This window comes from Nicotiana tabacum, chromosome 9, assembly GCF_000715075.1.
Source record: "Nicotiana tabacum cultivar K326 chromosome 9, ASM71507v2, whole genome shotgun sequence".
Lineage (NCBI taxonomy): Eukaryota > Viridiplantae > Streptophyta > Magnoliopsida > Solanales > Solanaceae > Nicotiana > Nicotiana tabacum.
In genome coordinates, this window is record NC_134088.1 from 89,936,292 (window position 1) to 89,954,775 (window position 18,484).

Here is an 18,484-nt window from a genome sequence, read left to right on the forward strand (position 1 = left end):
TTTGAACTGTGCGATATAATGCAAATCTAGGAAGTGCTACCTCGTAGCTAAAAATCAAAGGGTGAATTTTAAATTTTAAAATAAAATATTATGTTTAACGGGAATTGAATTTTCATTTTTTTTTAGCAAATTCACAGTCTTTACCATTGAACCAATACCCCTTTTGTTACTGGGTTCGGCAGTATATATTTACATAGATTTAATAAATATTTTAATATAAATACAAGATTCCGGAAAAAATTACTGGATTCGCCCGAACCCACACTCACTACTGTAGCTCCGCTTCTGCGTGCGACCGTACAACCCCAATTACAACATAGTGCTTTTCTTAATTTACGTTTAGGCCCAACTCTTTGGGATGGTTTGGTTATCAGGATAATAATACTAATTTCAGTATAAAATTTAAAATTATATTTATTTTATATTTGGTTTGTGAGTACTGGTCAACACTCAATACCGGTTAATTTTACATCAAAATGATAGTATTAATTATTTTATAAGGACGTGAGATGAGTAATTACATAAGATATTTTAAAAATATAACCTCATGGGATATCTCATAACTGAACCCTCGGTCCATTTTTTTTTTTTTTGGATGACCGAGAAATCCGTTTGGGGCCGATTCTTTGGACCAACCGCAACCTTCGAAACTCGGTGGATAATGGGTCTGCCCCTCTACCCTTCTTCACTTAAATATCAGATTTTGCTTTGCATGGTGTGGGAGCTTGAACCTGTGACCTAAGACACAAATCCACCACCCTTTGCCACTTGAGCTAGGCCCTGGGGGCCCATTATGTTCCAATCTTGACTAATTATACGAAGGGTAAACTCGATTTTGACCGTATATAAAACACATGATAAGGCATAAATGAGCAATTTCAATTACTAAGAAAATTCTCCCATAAGAATATTTTAATAGATCATATGTTTGTCGATTTTTAAATTTTTACTGAACATATATTTAGTTATAAAAAATTTAATAAAGTAAGAATGAAATAATATTTATGTAACAAAAAAATCCGAAAAACCCAACAAAACCGAAGTAATCCAAATCGATATAATTGGTTTGGTTTGGTTTTGATAAAAACCGAACCAAGCCGGTCCATGTACACCCCTAATTTACATAGTTAATAAAAAAAATAAAAAATGTAAAGCTGAAAAAAGATGAAAAATGACTAACAACTCAAATTATAACTCTAGAAATTGAACTCTCGCCTTTTAATCATTAAATTATCTTTCTGAAACAATTTAAATATTTTGGTCTTTTGAGTATTGTTAAAGGTTGAGATGTTTTATTATTTTAAAGTTTAAACCATAATTTTTGAAATAATTTAATTTCGTTTATTTAGAGAGCCATTGAAATTGGAACCTGATTACCTTATGTGAGAATTTTCTTAGTAATTGGAATTTATGAGTTTTGTCAAGTGAAATTGGCGACGAAAATGGAGAAGACATCAGCAAGGAGGAAATCGGATAAGGAAGAAAGAAAAGAGAAAGGTAAAGAAAAAATGTACTAATAAAAAGGAAATAGTGTTTGTAATACACTTTAATATAATTAACGAAAAATTTAATTAGCTTGGGTAGATTCCGTTTTGAAAATGGCATATATGAGCCAACTGTGTGACACTAAAGGCATATATGGACCAACTATGTGATGATAAGGGCATTCTTGAGCTAAAGTATTAACGAAAGACAAATGTGCTCAATTTCATATAGCACAATGACATATTTGGACCTTTTCCGTAAAATTTAAGATTATATTTATTTCATATTTGGTTTGTGAGTACTAGTCAACACCGGTTAATTTTACATCAAAATGATAGTATTAATTATTTCATATATAGGAGGTGAGATGAGTAATTACATGAGATATTTTAAAATTATAATCTCATGGGATATCTCATAACTGAACCAATTGACCCCATTTATGTCTTATCATGTGCTTATTTTATACTCGCCCTAAAACTATAAATAGTACTTCATCCACCCTATTTTACGTGATTCAATTTGATTGGGCATGAAGTTTAAAATCTGTAATTTAAAACAAGTCATAAATATTTATGTGATCATAAATTATCTCATTATATGTGAATTAAAATTTTTAAAGTTAAATAATATTTAAATATGAAAAGGTCATTTAGAATATAGTAAAAAGGAAAGTGCATAACATAAATTATTTTTGGATCAGATTATTGATTTTGAGGACTGTTATGAGGTTTCGAAAACCTTAATTCTTAATGAACATCTTTGAATTACCAACGAAGATAAGTATTCCTTTTGTATATGGCGAGCTCTTATCCTTCCTTCGAAATCTGTCTGGCTATTGTGTTGATTAGAGGGAGTAAGTTCTATGCTAATTATTACCAGTTAGGCAGTTACCTATAATTTAGTCTAGTTTTTCTTTTATTTAAATATCTTCTTTCATCCTATTGCTTGTATGTGTGTTCTTGTTTCATTTCAATTGGGTCTTGTGTTATTTTCTAGCTGTCGCATCTTTGCTTCATTTTTCCAACCCGTAATTACACAATCGTAAATAATAACAGCTGAAACTTTCTGATAATAATGATATTTATATCCCAATTTTGACTAATTAATTTGAAATTCGATAGCTGGGGAATAGGAGAGACAGGCCAAACTTTATTTCCTCTATATAGTAGTAGGTTTTATTGTTTGCCTTCTTTTGTTTTGCCGTTGTTGGCATCCCAGTTCAATTAAGTTGCATAATGATCATTTATGTAATTAATAATGATAATTGAATGAAAGAAAAGGAAAAGTGAAGAGCACTAAGAAATAATGGAAGTGGATAGGTAGTTGAATGCAATAAAAGATTCATTATATCCAAATGAGAATAGAATGGTTGATTTGATGTTGCAATTTGTGGTATTTCCAACTCTTGACAACTCAAAAGGGCCAGTCTGAAGAAAGGACTAATGAGATGGACATCCCCACTCCTAATTAACTATACCTGCAATTTTTTGGTAATATAGATGAATTTATAATTGTAAGTTTAAAGGATATTGCCGAATTCACCTTATATTTGTTTGTAAAAGTACATTTGAATTAAGTGTGTATATATTACTTCCTTCGTGTCAATTTAAAAAAGAAAGCAAAGTTTTTTTAAACTTATGACTTTAAATATGCCTTAAGATTTTTGTGACTATAAAAGCATGCAATTAAGGATAAACATTAAAGATTCAAAGTTAAATTATTTTTCTATAACAAAAGAAATTATTCTTTTTAAAAAGAATTAATTCCACATAAAATGAAATTGAGGTATATATAATATAATTGGAGTTAAAGAGCATTGATACGTCACTTTATTGGCTTCAATCTATATTTGTCCCTATGCATAAAAAGAGATGGAGATAGATAGAGAAAGATGGATAGCTTTCAAATCCATAACCACAAGACTTTTATGCCACAATGAATGACCAAGTTGTATGTTGCTGGCTGCAGCAGCTTCTACTTTTTGTTGCCAAAGCTGTTTCTCTGCACTGGACACGATTTTGCTACCTCTACTAAACACATATTTCGTAAACGTCTTGTCTTTTTCCTTCTTTGCTAAAGTACTTTCATTTTTATACCATATCAAGGGTTAATTTCCTCTATAGAATTAATTGTGCAATTAACTATTTAGCCTAACTTATATTTATCCATACTTCCACATTCTACGCTCTTTAAGCTTCTTTATAATTTATTAATTATGTTGTCCGAATAAGTGGCGGAAGCATCATTTTTACCCAGAGAATTTAAAAAATAAAAAAAGTTAAAGCGTGCGAAAAAGTTAAGGAGATTCAACATCAATATATATACATGAAAAAAATATTATTCTTTGTGTATATAATTTTCAGCGAAGGGGTAGGTTGAACCCCCTTGCGCCCACCTAGCTTCGCTCCGGATTCGAGTCAACTCGTGCATATCTTGACTAATTTCACGGATTACCTATTTATGCTTAATTCTGCAAACAATTTCACATATTTATATTTATATAAAAAAAACTACTACTTTTATTAAACCAACAATAATAATATATTCTTTCTGTCCATTCTCATAGGTACTTCTTTCTTGCATTCATTCTTTTTCTGAATTTAGGGATGGAGTTATATGGTTTGTAAAGGGTTCAACTGAATCCCCTTGTGGAAGTATCATGCTGGGAAAAGATGTAGCAACTTTTTTTATAACTATGACTTTCTATATATATATATATATGCACGTATATATTGCTGAATTTTCGTTGCAGAAGAGAAACTTCTAATGTAATGACAAATATCATTCGAGTATGCTTTAGATTGTAAGTTTGAATCTCAAGTTGCATTTTCGCATTGGATCCCCTTGTTAGATTTCCTAATCTTGTCACTGCTTGAATGACTACATATGCAACTTCCTCTATTTCAAACGATGTTCTCTCCTTTGTTTAGCATAACCATGAGAGTAGAAATCACCAATTACAATAAAAAGCAAATACTGAAGATATTTTAGATATAGACAATTTACATCATTACTTTCTTAGAATATTTCTTGATGATGGAAACTAATAAAATCAAGTGGGTGCGAAAAATTAGTTGAACTTCCCTAACTTGAGTAAATTAAATTTTTACATGTCCAGTTGAGTGTTGACCTGCAATATTTTTCATGATAGTGAATATATTGTGTGAATTTTGGTAATTCATTGGTTAGCCTATAATCTACAAGCATAAGTATCAAGTATATCTGCTTACTAAAATTGATTAAATGAGTAATTTGTATTTTGTACATAACTCGAAAACCAACAAGATGGTATGGAAACAATAACTCAAAAAGTTGATAGATATGAATACAGTCAATGCACTAAAGTTTGAAGTACAAGTAATCAATGCCAAGGGTACATGGTGAGCTCCAGCTGTTAGGTGTGACATAAGGTGACTTCATCCTTACGAAGCACGAAACTCTTTTTACCACTTTTCAGTTTTGTGTGGCCTAATTTTTAATTTCATTTAACATTAACAAAACTTTCTTAACTTTCTGGTCCAAAATTTACCCAATTCATGCTTTTGAAATCCTACCACCGTCCAGTAATTTCTGCCCACAAATTCTACTTCTTCTTCTTTTTTTTCACTTTCAGTCTCTGCAATATGAAAATGATTTCAACTTTCTCCAAAACAATGGAATAAAACGACGACATAGTCATATAGTATGAGGAAAATTAGGAATTAATTTTTTTTTTAAAAAGAAAAATAATTAAATATTACTCTTCTTTTTCCCCAAAAAGAATTATAGTACACAAAATAAAAAATCAATATCATACATAAAATATTGTATTAGGAGTAATTAATTAGTAATATTTAAACTTAAAAGAAAACTTATGTCCAATGAGTTACACGTGTACGATAATCACTGTCAAAAAGTTCGAGGTCTTTCCAATTAAAATCAGACTTCGAATTATTGAGTTTTGCACATTCGGAGAGAGATATATCACAAGACATATAACTTTGTTATCAATGATACTGAATTCAAAATGATAAATTTCTTATGACATCATCTTACCATTTGAGCTAAAAATATAATCCAGAATAATGTACATTTCAATTTAGCAGTTGAATCTTATGGATCGACACCTAAATTAAAAGTATCTTTCTTTTAGGCAACTAAATTGAAGTATACGCCCCAAAGTAATGGAAAAAGGAAGGAAACATGATTATATGTCTAAATATTAACCTCCCCCCCCCCCCCCCCCCCCCCACACACACACAAAAAAAGAAGTGAAAATTGATAGGGACGAAGAAGTTTAGTAGTGGTTTTAACATGTAGGATAACCACCAAACAAATGGCACGAGGAACTAATCTCAATTCAGCTGTGAATTCCTTATTGTCTATACGTAACTTAATCTTTTCAAGGAGAAACGAAGACATGCACTTAAGGGTAAATTCTTAACACGCAGAATTGTTTGGTTATTAAATAATTTTGGTATAAAATTTTATATTGTTTTATTAATTCAGTGTTTAGTTATGCTTTAAATTTTACTAATTAGTTAATCAAAGTATAATTTAATACAGCAATTGGTATATTATTTATACCTAATATAACATGGGATAACAATAATGTTAAGTAATATATGGATTAAACACTAAAAGTCAAAATTATCTTTTGTTTGTTCTTGAAACCCATCTTCAGCATTCAATATATCCAATTTTTTAATATAAAAGCTAATTGCCTTAGAAAAAATAATATCTACGTTACAATCCTTATATTACTAATTTATGCTCTACTAATTTTTGTATAAAAGTTAATACAATTTTATAACTTGTTCTAAATCAAACAACCTGTTAGTGTTCGAATCAGACTGACAAATAAAATGTATTATTGCTTTAAAATGTGATTCTTCAATTAAATTATTATATTTTGTACAAACACCAAGCTGAGATATATAGGGGCACAACTCCTATAGTCATATTTTTGTCTTTTTATATATCTTAAGCTATACATATAATATAATATATATATATATATATAAGAAACTTATTAAATATTTAATTTTAAACTCAATTATTATATATATTAATATAAGATCGCTACAAAATCATAAATTTTAAATTGTGAATCCATTTAGATAAAATGAGCACCTAAATAGATAGTGTACTTATTTGAAAAGAGAACGTCAAAGCAAAGGAGATTGAGTCTAATATACGCAAAATGGCTCGTCCATATTCTATTCCCTTATCTTTCTAAATAAATTCTAACATCCCCTCTCCTTTCTTCAACATCCCCATTACTATAAAGAAACCACGTTTTCCCCCTTAACATACCACACCACCGTACCTACTTTTCTTCTTCTTTCTGTTTATTCTTCTTGTTCTTGTCTCTCTTCCTTTTTTTTGTCTATTAACTCATTCCACAAGTTGCAAATGGCAGACTTTGAATAATATTAAGTACTTATATATTGATTTCTTCTTCTTCTTCTTCTTTGTGGATGGAGAAGCTTAGTTTTGTGAAAAATGGTGTACTGAGATTGCCTCCTGGATTTAGGTTTCGTCCAACTGATGAAGAGCTTGTAGTTCAGTATTTAAAGCGTAAGGTCTTGTCTTTCCCCTTGCCAGCCTCCATTATCCCTGAGGTGGAAATTCACAAGTCTGATCCTTGGGATTTGCCAGGTGAGTTCATACCCAAAATTAAAATTAGCTCAATACCAAATAAATGTTTTTATGTCCCAAAGCATTGGAGTAAAACTGTTTTCTTTTTCAAATTAATGGCATAATTAATCTAAAGTAGTGTCAAGTATATCCGCTTAAGGAATAAAATGTTCCCTATTGGCCCAAAACTGTTTTTTTTAAAAGAAAAATTATTGAAGTTATGATTTTGAGCAGAGGTGGCTAATTGGCAGGTTATCTCAAATTTGGACATGTCAAACGAGTCAAAACAATAAAATTATCATGACCCAACTTGTGCAAAGTATATTTGGATCAAAAAATGATTAAAGCATCATAACTCACCCACCGAATTGAAAATAATTTGTGAAAGGAAGTAGTACACTAGGGGAAAAAAAGAAAGTAAATTCAAAGCAAAAGAAACTTGATCATCTAGGATAAGGAAGGTAGAGGGCAATTTCTTTACAGACAGTGAAAAGAGTTGTTTGTTCTGTTCAATAGCTGATAAGGGGAACTGATCGAATTTGTATTTTGAACTTGAGTTCAGGTGATTCAGAGCAAGAAAGGTACTTCTTTAGCACAAGGGAGGTGAAGTATCCAAATGGGAACAGGTCAAATAGAGCAACAAACTCAGGTTATTGGAAGGCAACTGGAATTGACAAGCAAATAGTGAGTTGCAAGGGCCAACAATTGGTAGGATTGAAGAAAACTCTTGTCTTCTATAGAGGAAAATCTCCACATGGTTGCAGAACCAATTGGATTATGCACGAATATCGTCTTGCTAATCTTGAAACCACTTCCATCCAAGCCAAGAACAACCTTACGCAGGTGAATTTTAGTTGAAAGTTTTGATTATTTTAGGCTCCCCTACTTTTCCTTTCCAAATCTTGAAAGTGGTTATTTGTGCACCTTTTCTTTTACTCCCTCTTTTTACCTTTTACTACCTCCAAACGTTTTTTTTTTATAAAAAATAATCTTAAATAATTACTTTTGCTTTTTTAATTTAATTGAGCTAGTTTGACTCAGCACAGTATTTAAGAAAAAAAAAATTTGAAACTTGTGCTCTTACAAATTTTAAGGCTTAAATTTGTGGGACAATGACATTTGTGTGGTTATAAAAGTTTTTTGGCAAAATAGTTAAAATAAATAGTTTAAAGTTTGAATTATTTTTAATTGTAAAAATGTGTCATTCTTTTTTGAAGGGATTAAAAAGGAAAAGTATGTAATCTAAATTGAAAGGAAATATTATCTTTCTATATTTAAAAATTCTTCACTTATTCTTATGTTATTATGATCATCGTTTTCTTGTGCGTGTTTGCTTGTTTACCAATAATTCTTTTTTTTTTCCTTAAACACTATCATATACTCTGTGTCCCACTACTTTCTTGTTAATTTACCCCAAGAAAATGACATTTTTTGTTTTTATATTTTGAAATAAATTTTTTATTCCACTCTTTTAATAACATAAAAATCATTTTTTCTTGGAATCAAACACAGACAGATATTAACTTGGTGAGTGTGCTGCAGGAAAAGTGGGTTCTCTGCCGCATATTCTTAAAGAGAAGAGATAGTAAAAATGAGGAGGAGAACATAACACATGAGGTTTTTAATAGCAGAAACACAAGAGCAAATTCAGGGAATAAGAAGAAGCCAGTGTTTTACGATTTTATGGCGAGAGAGGGGGAGGATTTGAATGGATCAGTTGCAGCTTCAACATCATTTTCTGGTTCCAGTGGCATCACTCATGAGCTCACTACTAATGAATCTGATGATCACGAAGAAAGTAGCAGTTTTACTACTTTTAGAAGAAAACAATGGCCTTAGAATCAATGGCCTTTCACTTTTTTTCTTTTTCTTATTTTTACCCTAATTTCAAGTGCTAAATTAGATTGCATTCCATTGGAATAAGCATCTAGATTTCGACTTTCTTCATCTCATCACTATATCGGAGCAAATTAAAAGAGACCCGATAAAAATTACTCCAATTAATATGAATAAATATAAATATACAACACATGCCGATTCAAAACTTTTAGTCATTAGATGCGCCCATTTCTGTAGCAGTTTTGGAACTTAATATTTACAGAAAACATTTTAACTAGTAGTACTATATAAGACAAGCGAATAATGGTTGTGACTGCATCTGCGAGAAACTAAAATGGGCATTTGGCATTGGAATACCGAATGTCTGTAAATTATATTTTCAATTTCAAGTGTCAGCAAAGAATGTATGTATGTACTCAATTCAAAATAAACTTGGGTTTTATTTGGCAGACACATGTTTGACCATAGAATTTGCTTATATTTTGGCAAAATCCCAAATTCCAAATCTCAAAATCAGCTTAATAGTTGGTTTTGGGCCAAATCCCTAATAATACATATGTTTTTCCAAAATAAATTTGGAAAATATGTTTTGAAAACGTATCTCCAAATACATTTTCATCTTCAAGCCAAATTTCACCCAAAACAGATTTTTCAAAATAAATTTGGGAATATATGACCAAACGCAAGCTAAGATTTTCGTTAGACGACGTTTTCAGCAAGTATGGGAGAGTAAGAAGAGATAAAAGAAAAGAAATAGACCACTGACTGCAGTAGAAAAAACTTTTAAGTAAAACTAAACGATGAGAAAGAAAGAGGGAGAGAAAAGAGCACATTGACACACGCTTGCTCGAAAAGGGATTTTTATTTGAAGTACCAAATGAATAAGGATATAATCTTTGCAAGATCACCTATCCCTTCTCTGGAACCTAGAAAAGACTTTCTTTATACTTACTTTTTATTAAAATTAATTAAAGAACTCACTTCTATGCTAGATGCTGATTCCTTCACATGATTAATACTAACACATAAAGAAATCCCCTCTTACAACGTCGTCGAATTGATAGCGTTAAATCAAAGTCGTATAGGAGCTTAGTTACAGTTACTGATAGGTGAACGAAAGCAAACAAATCCATTTCTTCTATTCAAACATACTTAGACCTTGTTTGGAAAGGCACCTGAGAATTGGATTTGAGTGTAATTACACAGTTTGACATGTTTGTTTGGCCAAATAATTACTTGGTCGACATGGAATTGGGTGTAATTAGAGATATGTAATTACACTCTCTAAATTCTCAAGGGGAGGATGAGAATTGGTGATAATTAGATTGTGTAATTACAAGGTTACTTTGTAATTTCTTTCTCTCTTTTTTTTCTTTTTTTTTTCTTTTAATTTATTTTCTTTATAATTTTTTATTTCCATTATTTTAATTTCTTTTTATTTTATTTTTACTTTTAAATTTATTTTTTAATTTTAAAATCTATTTTTCTTTGTACATTATTTATTTTTTTATTTCTCTACCTTTACTTCTTTGTAATTCCATGTAATTGCTCGTATATTTTATTTTCTTTATTTAGCATAACTGTGTTATTATTCTAGTTTTTGAAACTACACCTCCTATTATTAGAAATAACTAGTCACATGGTACGCGCTTTGCGCATGTACTTTATATTCATGAACACGTAACGTTTAAATATTACATATCCATATTGACCAATGTATATGAGTTATTAAAAATAATATTGGAAAAAATATAAGGTCCAAAAAATAATGAATGTTAATCTTATTTAGCTAGCTTAAAAAGAAATCATGTCTTACGTAAATCTTCAGATGCTTTATTATGATTTCTCGCTTTGCCCCCACTTATCGAAGTTATTTAACTATCTTCTTGATTTTTTGATTAATTAGCATATGCTTGATATAATTAAGTAAAATGATAAGATCGTATTTATTTATCTCTTTATCTCCTCTTAAATTAGATTATTTGAACCTGAAGTACAATTGTCAAGTTTTTTTTCAAAAGTTATTTGTCAATTTGAAAAATAAATTTACTAATATGATGAAGTTGAAAAAGAATTAAATTGAATATTTTCTTTAATCAGTTAATTAAGAGCTCCATTATTTATTTATTTTAATATAAAAATTTTGCTGCCTTTGTTAGTTTTCAAATTACGGTTAGGCTATTCTATTATAATTTTGGTCGCTTCCTTCCATTACATTATATGCACATCCTCTTAGGAAATATGACACATAAACATTTATATTTTTAGTATTATAATATTATAATATTGTATACTGTAAATGTAATTGATTTTGATGTCCTAAATATTAGAATTTTCTGTGTAGTCGTTCAAATAAGGAAAACTTTAATAAGTAAAGTTTTAATTGACTTCAAAATGCTAAATATTAGGAAAATAATTAAATGACTATTTTATCTAGTGTGAACTATATTTTAAAAGGGTAAAAAAGACGAACAACATTTTGCTAAGGGCTTTCGTGCTTTTAATATAGTATAGATGAGTCATTAATAAACTTTGCATATAATGAGTAATGCCATTAAAGTAGAATTTTGTTGTTGAATGATGTTATAAACTTATTATGTTTCCTAATCTTAAGTTGTATTGGAACTTATTTTATTATGTTAGAATTTGACATATGTTAAACTAGTTTTTTTATTTTATTTTGAAATTGTGTTATACTTATGGTTCTAATTTACTTGTTTTAGTAGTATTGACTTGTTATTTCACATTGCATGTTGTTCATTTTTTAATTAGAATTGATATATTAGTTTTGTCAAACATAAATATTAATTTATTTTATCAAACATGCATTCCCTGATGTTCTTACAAAATGTATGTTTTTAGTTTCTTATAATTAATTAAGCTAAATATTAATTAGTTTGGAAAATATATATCAATTATTTTTATAATATTAGTTATAAATATACGATTACTAATTAATGTATATTCAAGAAAAAATATGCATCTTATATACCAAATCTAATATCATCTGTACTTATACAAAATCATTTATAGGAATACATTTATTATATTGATTTTTAGTTTTGATAATTACTTCATTAAAAATTTAATATAACTGTGTAATTACACTTGTGCAACCGAACAGTACGCTTGTACTTACACTGTAATTACATTATGACAAACAAACATGTCGTCGTAATTACTATATTGTGTAATTACTAGGTTGCGTAATTACACTAATTTCACTTACTGGATGGCTTTCCAAACAGAGCCTTATGTATTTCTACGCCCATTTCACACGCCAAAAAAGGTTCAAAATATCAAAATTACTTTTTTCTAACACGTATAAGACTCGTTACTACTCATATCTTTTTCTGGTATACCCCAAAGGAGGTGCATAGAGTCAGCGAAAGCAGTGATAGAGGGCAGAAAAAAGGGTTTCCACTTTTCAATTGCAAAAACGACTTAGTTGGTGAGGAACTTTGAAGAAGAAAATCATCTAGCTAGACAAGTTTTGGGGGCAAAGACCTTTGTAAAGTCCAAAAAGACATTCCATTGCACACTTCAAATAGGTTGGTGAAATTGGTGCTACTAATTTACTACTTAGTAAAGACACAAGTGAAAGGAAATTAATTAGGTGTATATTTGTGGAGGGACAAAGTTAACAGAAGTATTGAATTTACAGGACAGGTAGGTGAAAGTGGAGAAAGTGAAATTTCATACAACAAGGACATCTTCTGAAAAACGAAAGCAAGTGGTCCAATTGATTCAAAAAACTTAAAAGGGTTTTGCTTCATTTTTTCAAGAAATGGGCATATCATTACACCTAATTGGTAAGTGAAGAAGAAAAACTCTGCCCTATGGGGCCATGCATGTCATTCTGCAAAGTTGGTTTCCAGATTCTTGGCATTGCCTTGTATAACAAATAAATAAAATCTCTATCTGCTTCTCCCATAATTGGTAATTGGTAATTGGTAATGACATTACCTAACACTCTTATATAAAAATGTAACCATCTTCTTAATCATTAAATTTTATAGAAAGCCAGAGCGGACTAAGCAAAGAGATTCTCCAACTGTCTTCCAACTACATTGAAAGTTTGACTTAATTAAGCAAGAAAATTATACAACATATATTGTTGTTAGCCCAAATTGTTATTTAGTCCTTCTATCTTATTCTTTTCTTCTTCTTCTTCAAATGGAAGATACACAGTACACGTGTCCAACATGTAAATGAAGTCTTGCAACTGACTTCTATTTGTTTTCAAATTACAAACATAGTACTCCGTATTTATTTATTTAAAATTTTGAATACGTCTCTTCATATATCATTCCTATGATTACGTCAACGATGGTAGATAATTGTGCATCTACGCCAAAAGCAAGCAAACTTATAGATTGATACTCACTAACCACTTCTTTTAATCATTTGATTATAAAATGTCTTTATGCAAGGTAAGCAGTAAGAGCAAGGCTTGATTTATTTAATTAAGGAGTGATTTATTTGAATGTGACATAATCTCATTATTTCAGAAAAAAGGTTATAAAGAGTGGGGCACAATCCCTATCAAGAATTGCCAAGTGGGCGTTAAGCGGCAGATGGGCGGCTTACAGTGCAAACTTGACAGGAAAAACATATGCGATTATTAAGAATTATTAGGCAAACTTAACAGCAATAGAGGATAGTCAATTTTTCTTTTTGGAAAAACAATAAAGGGGGAATAAAACAAAGCACTAAATTTTCAGACGCAAAATCTAGTCTAGATATAAAAAAGTGCCGACCAGAGTTCCTTGTGACAGTGGTTTAGAATCAGCTAAGGCTGTTGAAGTTCTTCACGTCACCTTATATATACATACTATATGTATAATTGATATTTCACTATTATGGCTTTAAGCACTTCATAGAGGGTGGGAGTCTTGGAATATTTGTATAATTGACATTTCACTGTCATGGCTTTAACTACTTAATAAAGGGTGGGAGTGTGGAAGGGCTTACCATAGACTTTGGTTACTGTCCGAAGCTCAATGACTCAACTAATCTGAATTTGCATCGGATAGACTATTAAAGAGATAAACGATTCATATAAAAAATTCTCTATTCTTAGGTCTCAAACTCAATATCTGTTTAAATGTAAATGACTTTTAACCATCCCACAACACCTGAAGTGATTTTTTCTTTTAGGATAGGATAGTGTAGGATTTGATTGGCTGTGTAAATTGCTGACTTGGGGATTTTACATCGTCAATAGCGTAGGCACGCCGTCAGAGTAGACCACAAAAATGAACACAGCTTTTATGGCCTCATTTGGTTAGGTCAATTCTTATAGTGGAAGAAAGGTATCTAGTCCCGGTCCTAGGTGTACAAGGGTATTTTAGTCTTTCGACATGGAAAGATAATTTTGGAACATTGACTAGTTCCAAAACCAACCACTTCAAAAAGCTGTACAAAATTATTGATGTTTATTTGATTTATTTCGGCTAATTAGTATCTATATATTGAACAAGTACAAACTTTTTGTTTACCCGAAAAAACGGATAGAGTTAAATTTGTACGTAGCTCTAAGGGTATGTGGTATAGCTTGACACAAATTGTAAGAGTAAATAGAAATGTTAAATATTAACCATAAACAATGAAATACAAACAAAGTTAAAAAGGGAAAGATTTATGAATAAGCAAGATGAATCAATGTATAAGACTCCATAGGATAATCTCTTAATATGAGAATGTATCTTACAGAAATATAGCCATCTCTCTTATAGTGGAGGGATCCTACTTTAGATATAATTAAAAATACATAGTTGGGAACTCATGAGAAATCAGTTTTTCCCTAATTCCCGTCGAGATTCTCTCCCTTAGTACGGCTGTAACGACTCTTGTCTATGAGCCCGATCTTGATCGGACTTGATATTGATCGGTCTCCAAATTCAGAGCTCGATATTGACTCGAGCTAGATATTGATTCGGGGCCCGGTCTTGATCTGGGCTCGGTATTGGTCGGTCTCTGGCTCTTAAGCTTGTGGCGGTTTCAAAACGATGCCTAGCTCGGACTCCTTCACATTTGAAGCATCGTCTGTGAAGAGGGTCCATACCCCCGATGGTGTACCCGATTTTAACAAGAGTTCCTTTTCAACTTCGGGTACGAGGGTTGGCGTGAAATTGGCCACGAAATCCGTTAAAATTTGAGACTTGATAGTCGTCCGGGGTTGATATTCGATATCGTGCCCACTGAGTTCGACGGCCCATTTGGCCAATCTGCCCGATGGTTCGGACTTGTGCAAAATATTACGAAGTGGGTAAGTGGTTAATACACATATGGGGTGATATTGAAAGTATGGTCTTAACTTTCTAGAGGCGCTTATTAGAGCAAGTGTCAATTTCTCTAAGTGTGGATATCTAGTTTCTGCTTCTCCTAAGGTTCGACTTATATAATAAACGAAAAATTGTGTACCTTGCTCTTCTCGAACTAGGACACCACTTCCCGCGATTTTCGTTACTGTCAAGTACAAGTAAAGTTTCTCGTCTGCCTTTGGAGTGTGAAGTAGTGGTGGGCTCGATAGGTATCGCTTCAATTCCTCTAATGCATGTTGGCATTCCGTGGTCCGGGCGAAATCGTTCTTCTTTTTGAGTAGAGAGAAAAATCTGTGGCTTCGATCCGACGACCTCGAAATGAATCGACCTAAGGCCGCTATCCATCTGGTTAGCTTCTGCACGGCTTTTACACTGTCCACGACGGTGATGTCTTCGATGGCCTTAATTTTATCGGGGTTGATCGATCCCCCGATTCGATACCATGAAGCCAAGAAACTTTCCCGAACCGACCCCGGAAGCACATTTCTCGGGGTTGAGCTTCATGTTGTATTTCTTTAAAATCTCGAACGTTTTATGTAAATGAGCCAAATGGTCCTCTGCGCGCAGGGACTTAACTAGCATGTCATCAACATAAACTATTTACCTATTTGTTCCTTGAACATTTTATTTACTAGGCGTTACATTATAACAATATGTTCCATACTTGGTGATAAATGAAGTTTTTTCTCGGTCTTTCGGGTTCATTTTGATTTGATTATACCCGGAATAGGTATCGAGAAAAGTAAGGACCTCGTGGCCGGCCGTAGTATCGATCATGTGATCGATGTTGGGCAGCGGAAAAGAATCTTTGGGGCACGCTTTATTTAAATCCTTATAATCTACATACATTCTGAGTTTGTTCCCCTTTTTAGGGACTACAACTATATTGGCTAACCATTCGGGGTATTTCACCTCCCGATGGACCCTATTTTGAGAAGTTTAGTTACCTCATCCTTTATGAATGCGTGCTTTACCTCAGACTGGGGTCTTCTCTTTTGCTTCACCGGTTTGAACCTAGGGTCCATGCTTAGACGATGCGTCGTTATATCCGGTGGGATCCTTGTTATATCTAAATAGGACCAAGCAAAAATATCTATGTTATCAATAAGAAATTGGATAAGCCTTTTCCTGAGTTCAGGGGTTAATCTCGTTCCTAGGTATACCTTTCGTTCGGGAAAATGTTCGATCAGTATGACTTGCTCCAATTCTTCAATCGTTGATTGGGTAGATTCGGAATCATCGGGGACCACGAAGGATCGATGGATCCTTTGCTCATCATCTTGGTCAATCTTCTGATTTTCTAGTTGGGTTGAAGCTGACGTCTGTGATTGCTATTTGGCATCACGTCCCCCCTTCGAGTCCGACCCCTTTGCTGACGAAGGTGAGGATATCGGAATTGCTTCTTCGACGGCAAACATTTCTCTTGCGGCCGGTTATTCTCCGTACACTGTTTTGACTCCCTCCGATGTTGGGAATTTAAGAACCCGGTTGAGGGTCGAAGGTACAACTCTTATATTGTGGATCCATGGCCTTCCAAAATGGGCGTTGTACCTCATATCGCCTTCGATTACGTGGAACTTCGTTTCCTGGATGGTCCCGACCACGTTTATCGGCAGAATTATCTCGCCTTTGGTAGTTTCACATGCCATATTGAATCCGTTTAGAACCAGGGTCGCAGGTACGACCTGGTCTTGTAGACCGAGCTGTTCTACGACCTTCGATCTAATAATATTGGCCAAGCTACCTGGATCAATTAACACACGTTTAACTTTAGTTTTATTCATAAGTACGGATATTACCAGTGCATCGTTGTGAGGTTGCATGACTCCTTTTGCATCTTCATCATTAAAGGACAGGGTTCCTATGAGTGCGTAATCCTGAGTTCGAGGTCGTTTCTTTCTCATAATCGATGTCTTAGTGCGTTTAAGCACCGTCCTTTGAGGGGTATCGATGCCACCGATGATCATGTGGATGATATGCTGTGGTTCTTCTTGTTCGTTTTGTTTACCGAAATCCCTGTTTTTGAAATGGTTTTTGGCCCTGTCGCTTAAAAATTCTCGAAGGTGCCCTTTATTGAATAACCGGGCTACCTCCTCTCTTAGTTGCCTCCAATCTTCCATTTTGTGGCCATGGGTGCCATGATATTCGCACATTTAATTGGGGTTCCTCTGGGCAGGATCGGTCTGCATGGCCCCAGCGTGTGTTTTTACGAAAGAATTTACAAGCATAGAAAAAGAATCGATATAATTAGATGGTAAATTATGATACCATATCATTGCTCCCTTTGACAGGGTTTCACCGAATTTCTTCAATAATACGGATTCGATTTCATCGTCCTCTAGATTGTTCCCTTTAATGGCACATGTGTAAAAGGTGACATGTTCGTTGGGGCTGGTAGTTCCGTTATATTTAGGAATTTTGGGCATGCGAAACTTCTTTGGGATCGGTTTAGGAGCCGCGCTTGGGGGGAAAGACTTTTGTAAGAATGTTTTGGAATCTAAGCCCTTCAATATCTGATCAACCCTAGAGTTATATGTTTCCACCTTTTTTGTCGTTTGCCTCGATCCTTTTTTTTCCTGATTCTATTCGTTTGGTCATTTCTTCGAACACCTTAGCAATTTCGGGATTTGTCCCCGACTCTTGCTCATTTGACCTTACTATAGCTGGTTCCGTTCTGTGGGTGATTTCTCGGGGTGGACTGGGCTCCGGCCTGCTCGGTGTCTGGGTTTGACTCTGCAACTGAGCTATTATTGCTTGTTGAGCTTGCAATATTTCGAAAATCATACGCAAGCTGGCTCCATTTTCCTCAACGTTATGGGTATCTCGAGATACAGATGGAGTACCACAATGAATGTTATTTTCAGGTTCAGAACGTAGGTTTGCCTCAATGGCCACATACAAATTAACGTCTAATGACACTTCGACTCGAGCACCAACGATGTCGACAAGCGGCCTTTCGGCCCTGGGCGTCAAGTTGTTGTTCTCACCTTAAAGACCAGCTTCGTTGTCGTTAGATAAGGCCATTTAATTGATAGCTCGTTGTTGCTAATCCGAAATCAAAGACACTTCCGAAAACAAGCATAAAATGGTGTGTTTTGCGGATTCGTATCAAATAACCATTGCTATCCTTAGCCCCACGGTGGGCGCCAAACTGTTTACCCGAAGAACGGATAGAGTTGAATTTGTACGTAGTTCTAAGGGTATGTGGTATA

At 33.0% G+C, this 18,484-nt stretch overlaps 1 protein-coding gene and 1 pseudogene across 1 annotated transcript; both read left to right on the plus strand.

Annotated features, from left to right (window-relative positions):
- LOC142164020 (uncharacterized) overlaps positions 1-18,484 on the plus strand; it is a 148,381-nt pseudogene that overhangs the window by 23,020 nt on the left and 106,877 nt on the right.
- Positions 6,737-9,016, plus strand: LOC107763021 (NAC domain-containing protein 83). The gene is made up of 3 exons (XM_016581429.2): positions 6,737-7,128; positions 7,670-7,950; positions 8,650-9,016. The coding sequence occupies exons 1-3, from the start codon at positions 6,948-6,950 to the stop codon at positions 8,944-8,946; spliced, it is 759 nt and encodes a 252-aa protein (XP_016436915.1). The 5' UTR covers positions 6,737-6,947; the 3' UTR covers positions 8,947-9,016.

What these genes read in the sequence shown, in the direction of transcription:
- LOC107763021 (XM_016581429.2), top strand. Translation starts at nt 6,948, where the DNA reads ATGGAGAAGCTTAGTTTTGTGAAAAATGGTGTACTGAGATTGCCTCCT. An exon ending in TGATCCTTGGGATTTGCCAG is followed by an intron (nt 7,129 to 7,669) that starts GTGAGTTCATAC and finishes ACTTGAGTTCAG; the next exon opens with GTGATTCAGAGCAAGAAAGG. An exon ending in CCAAGAACAACCTTACGCAG is followed by an intron (nt 7,951 to 8,649) that starts GTGAATTTTAGT and finishes AGTGTGCTGCAG; the next exon opens with GAAAAGTGGGTTCTCTGCCG.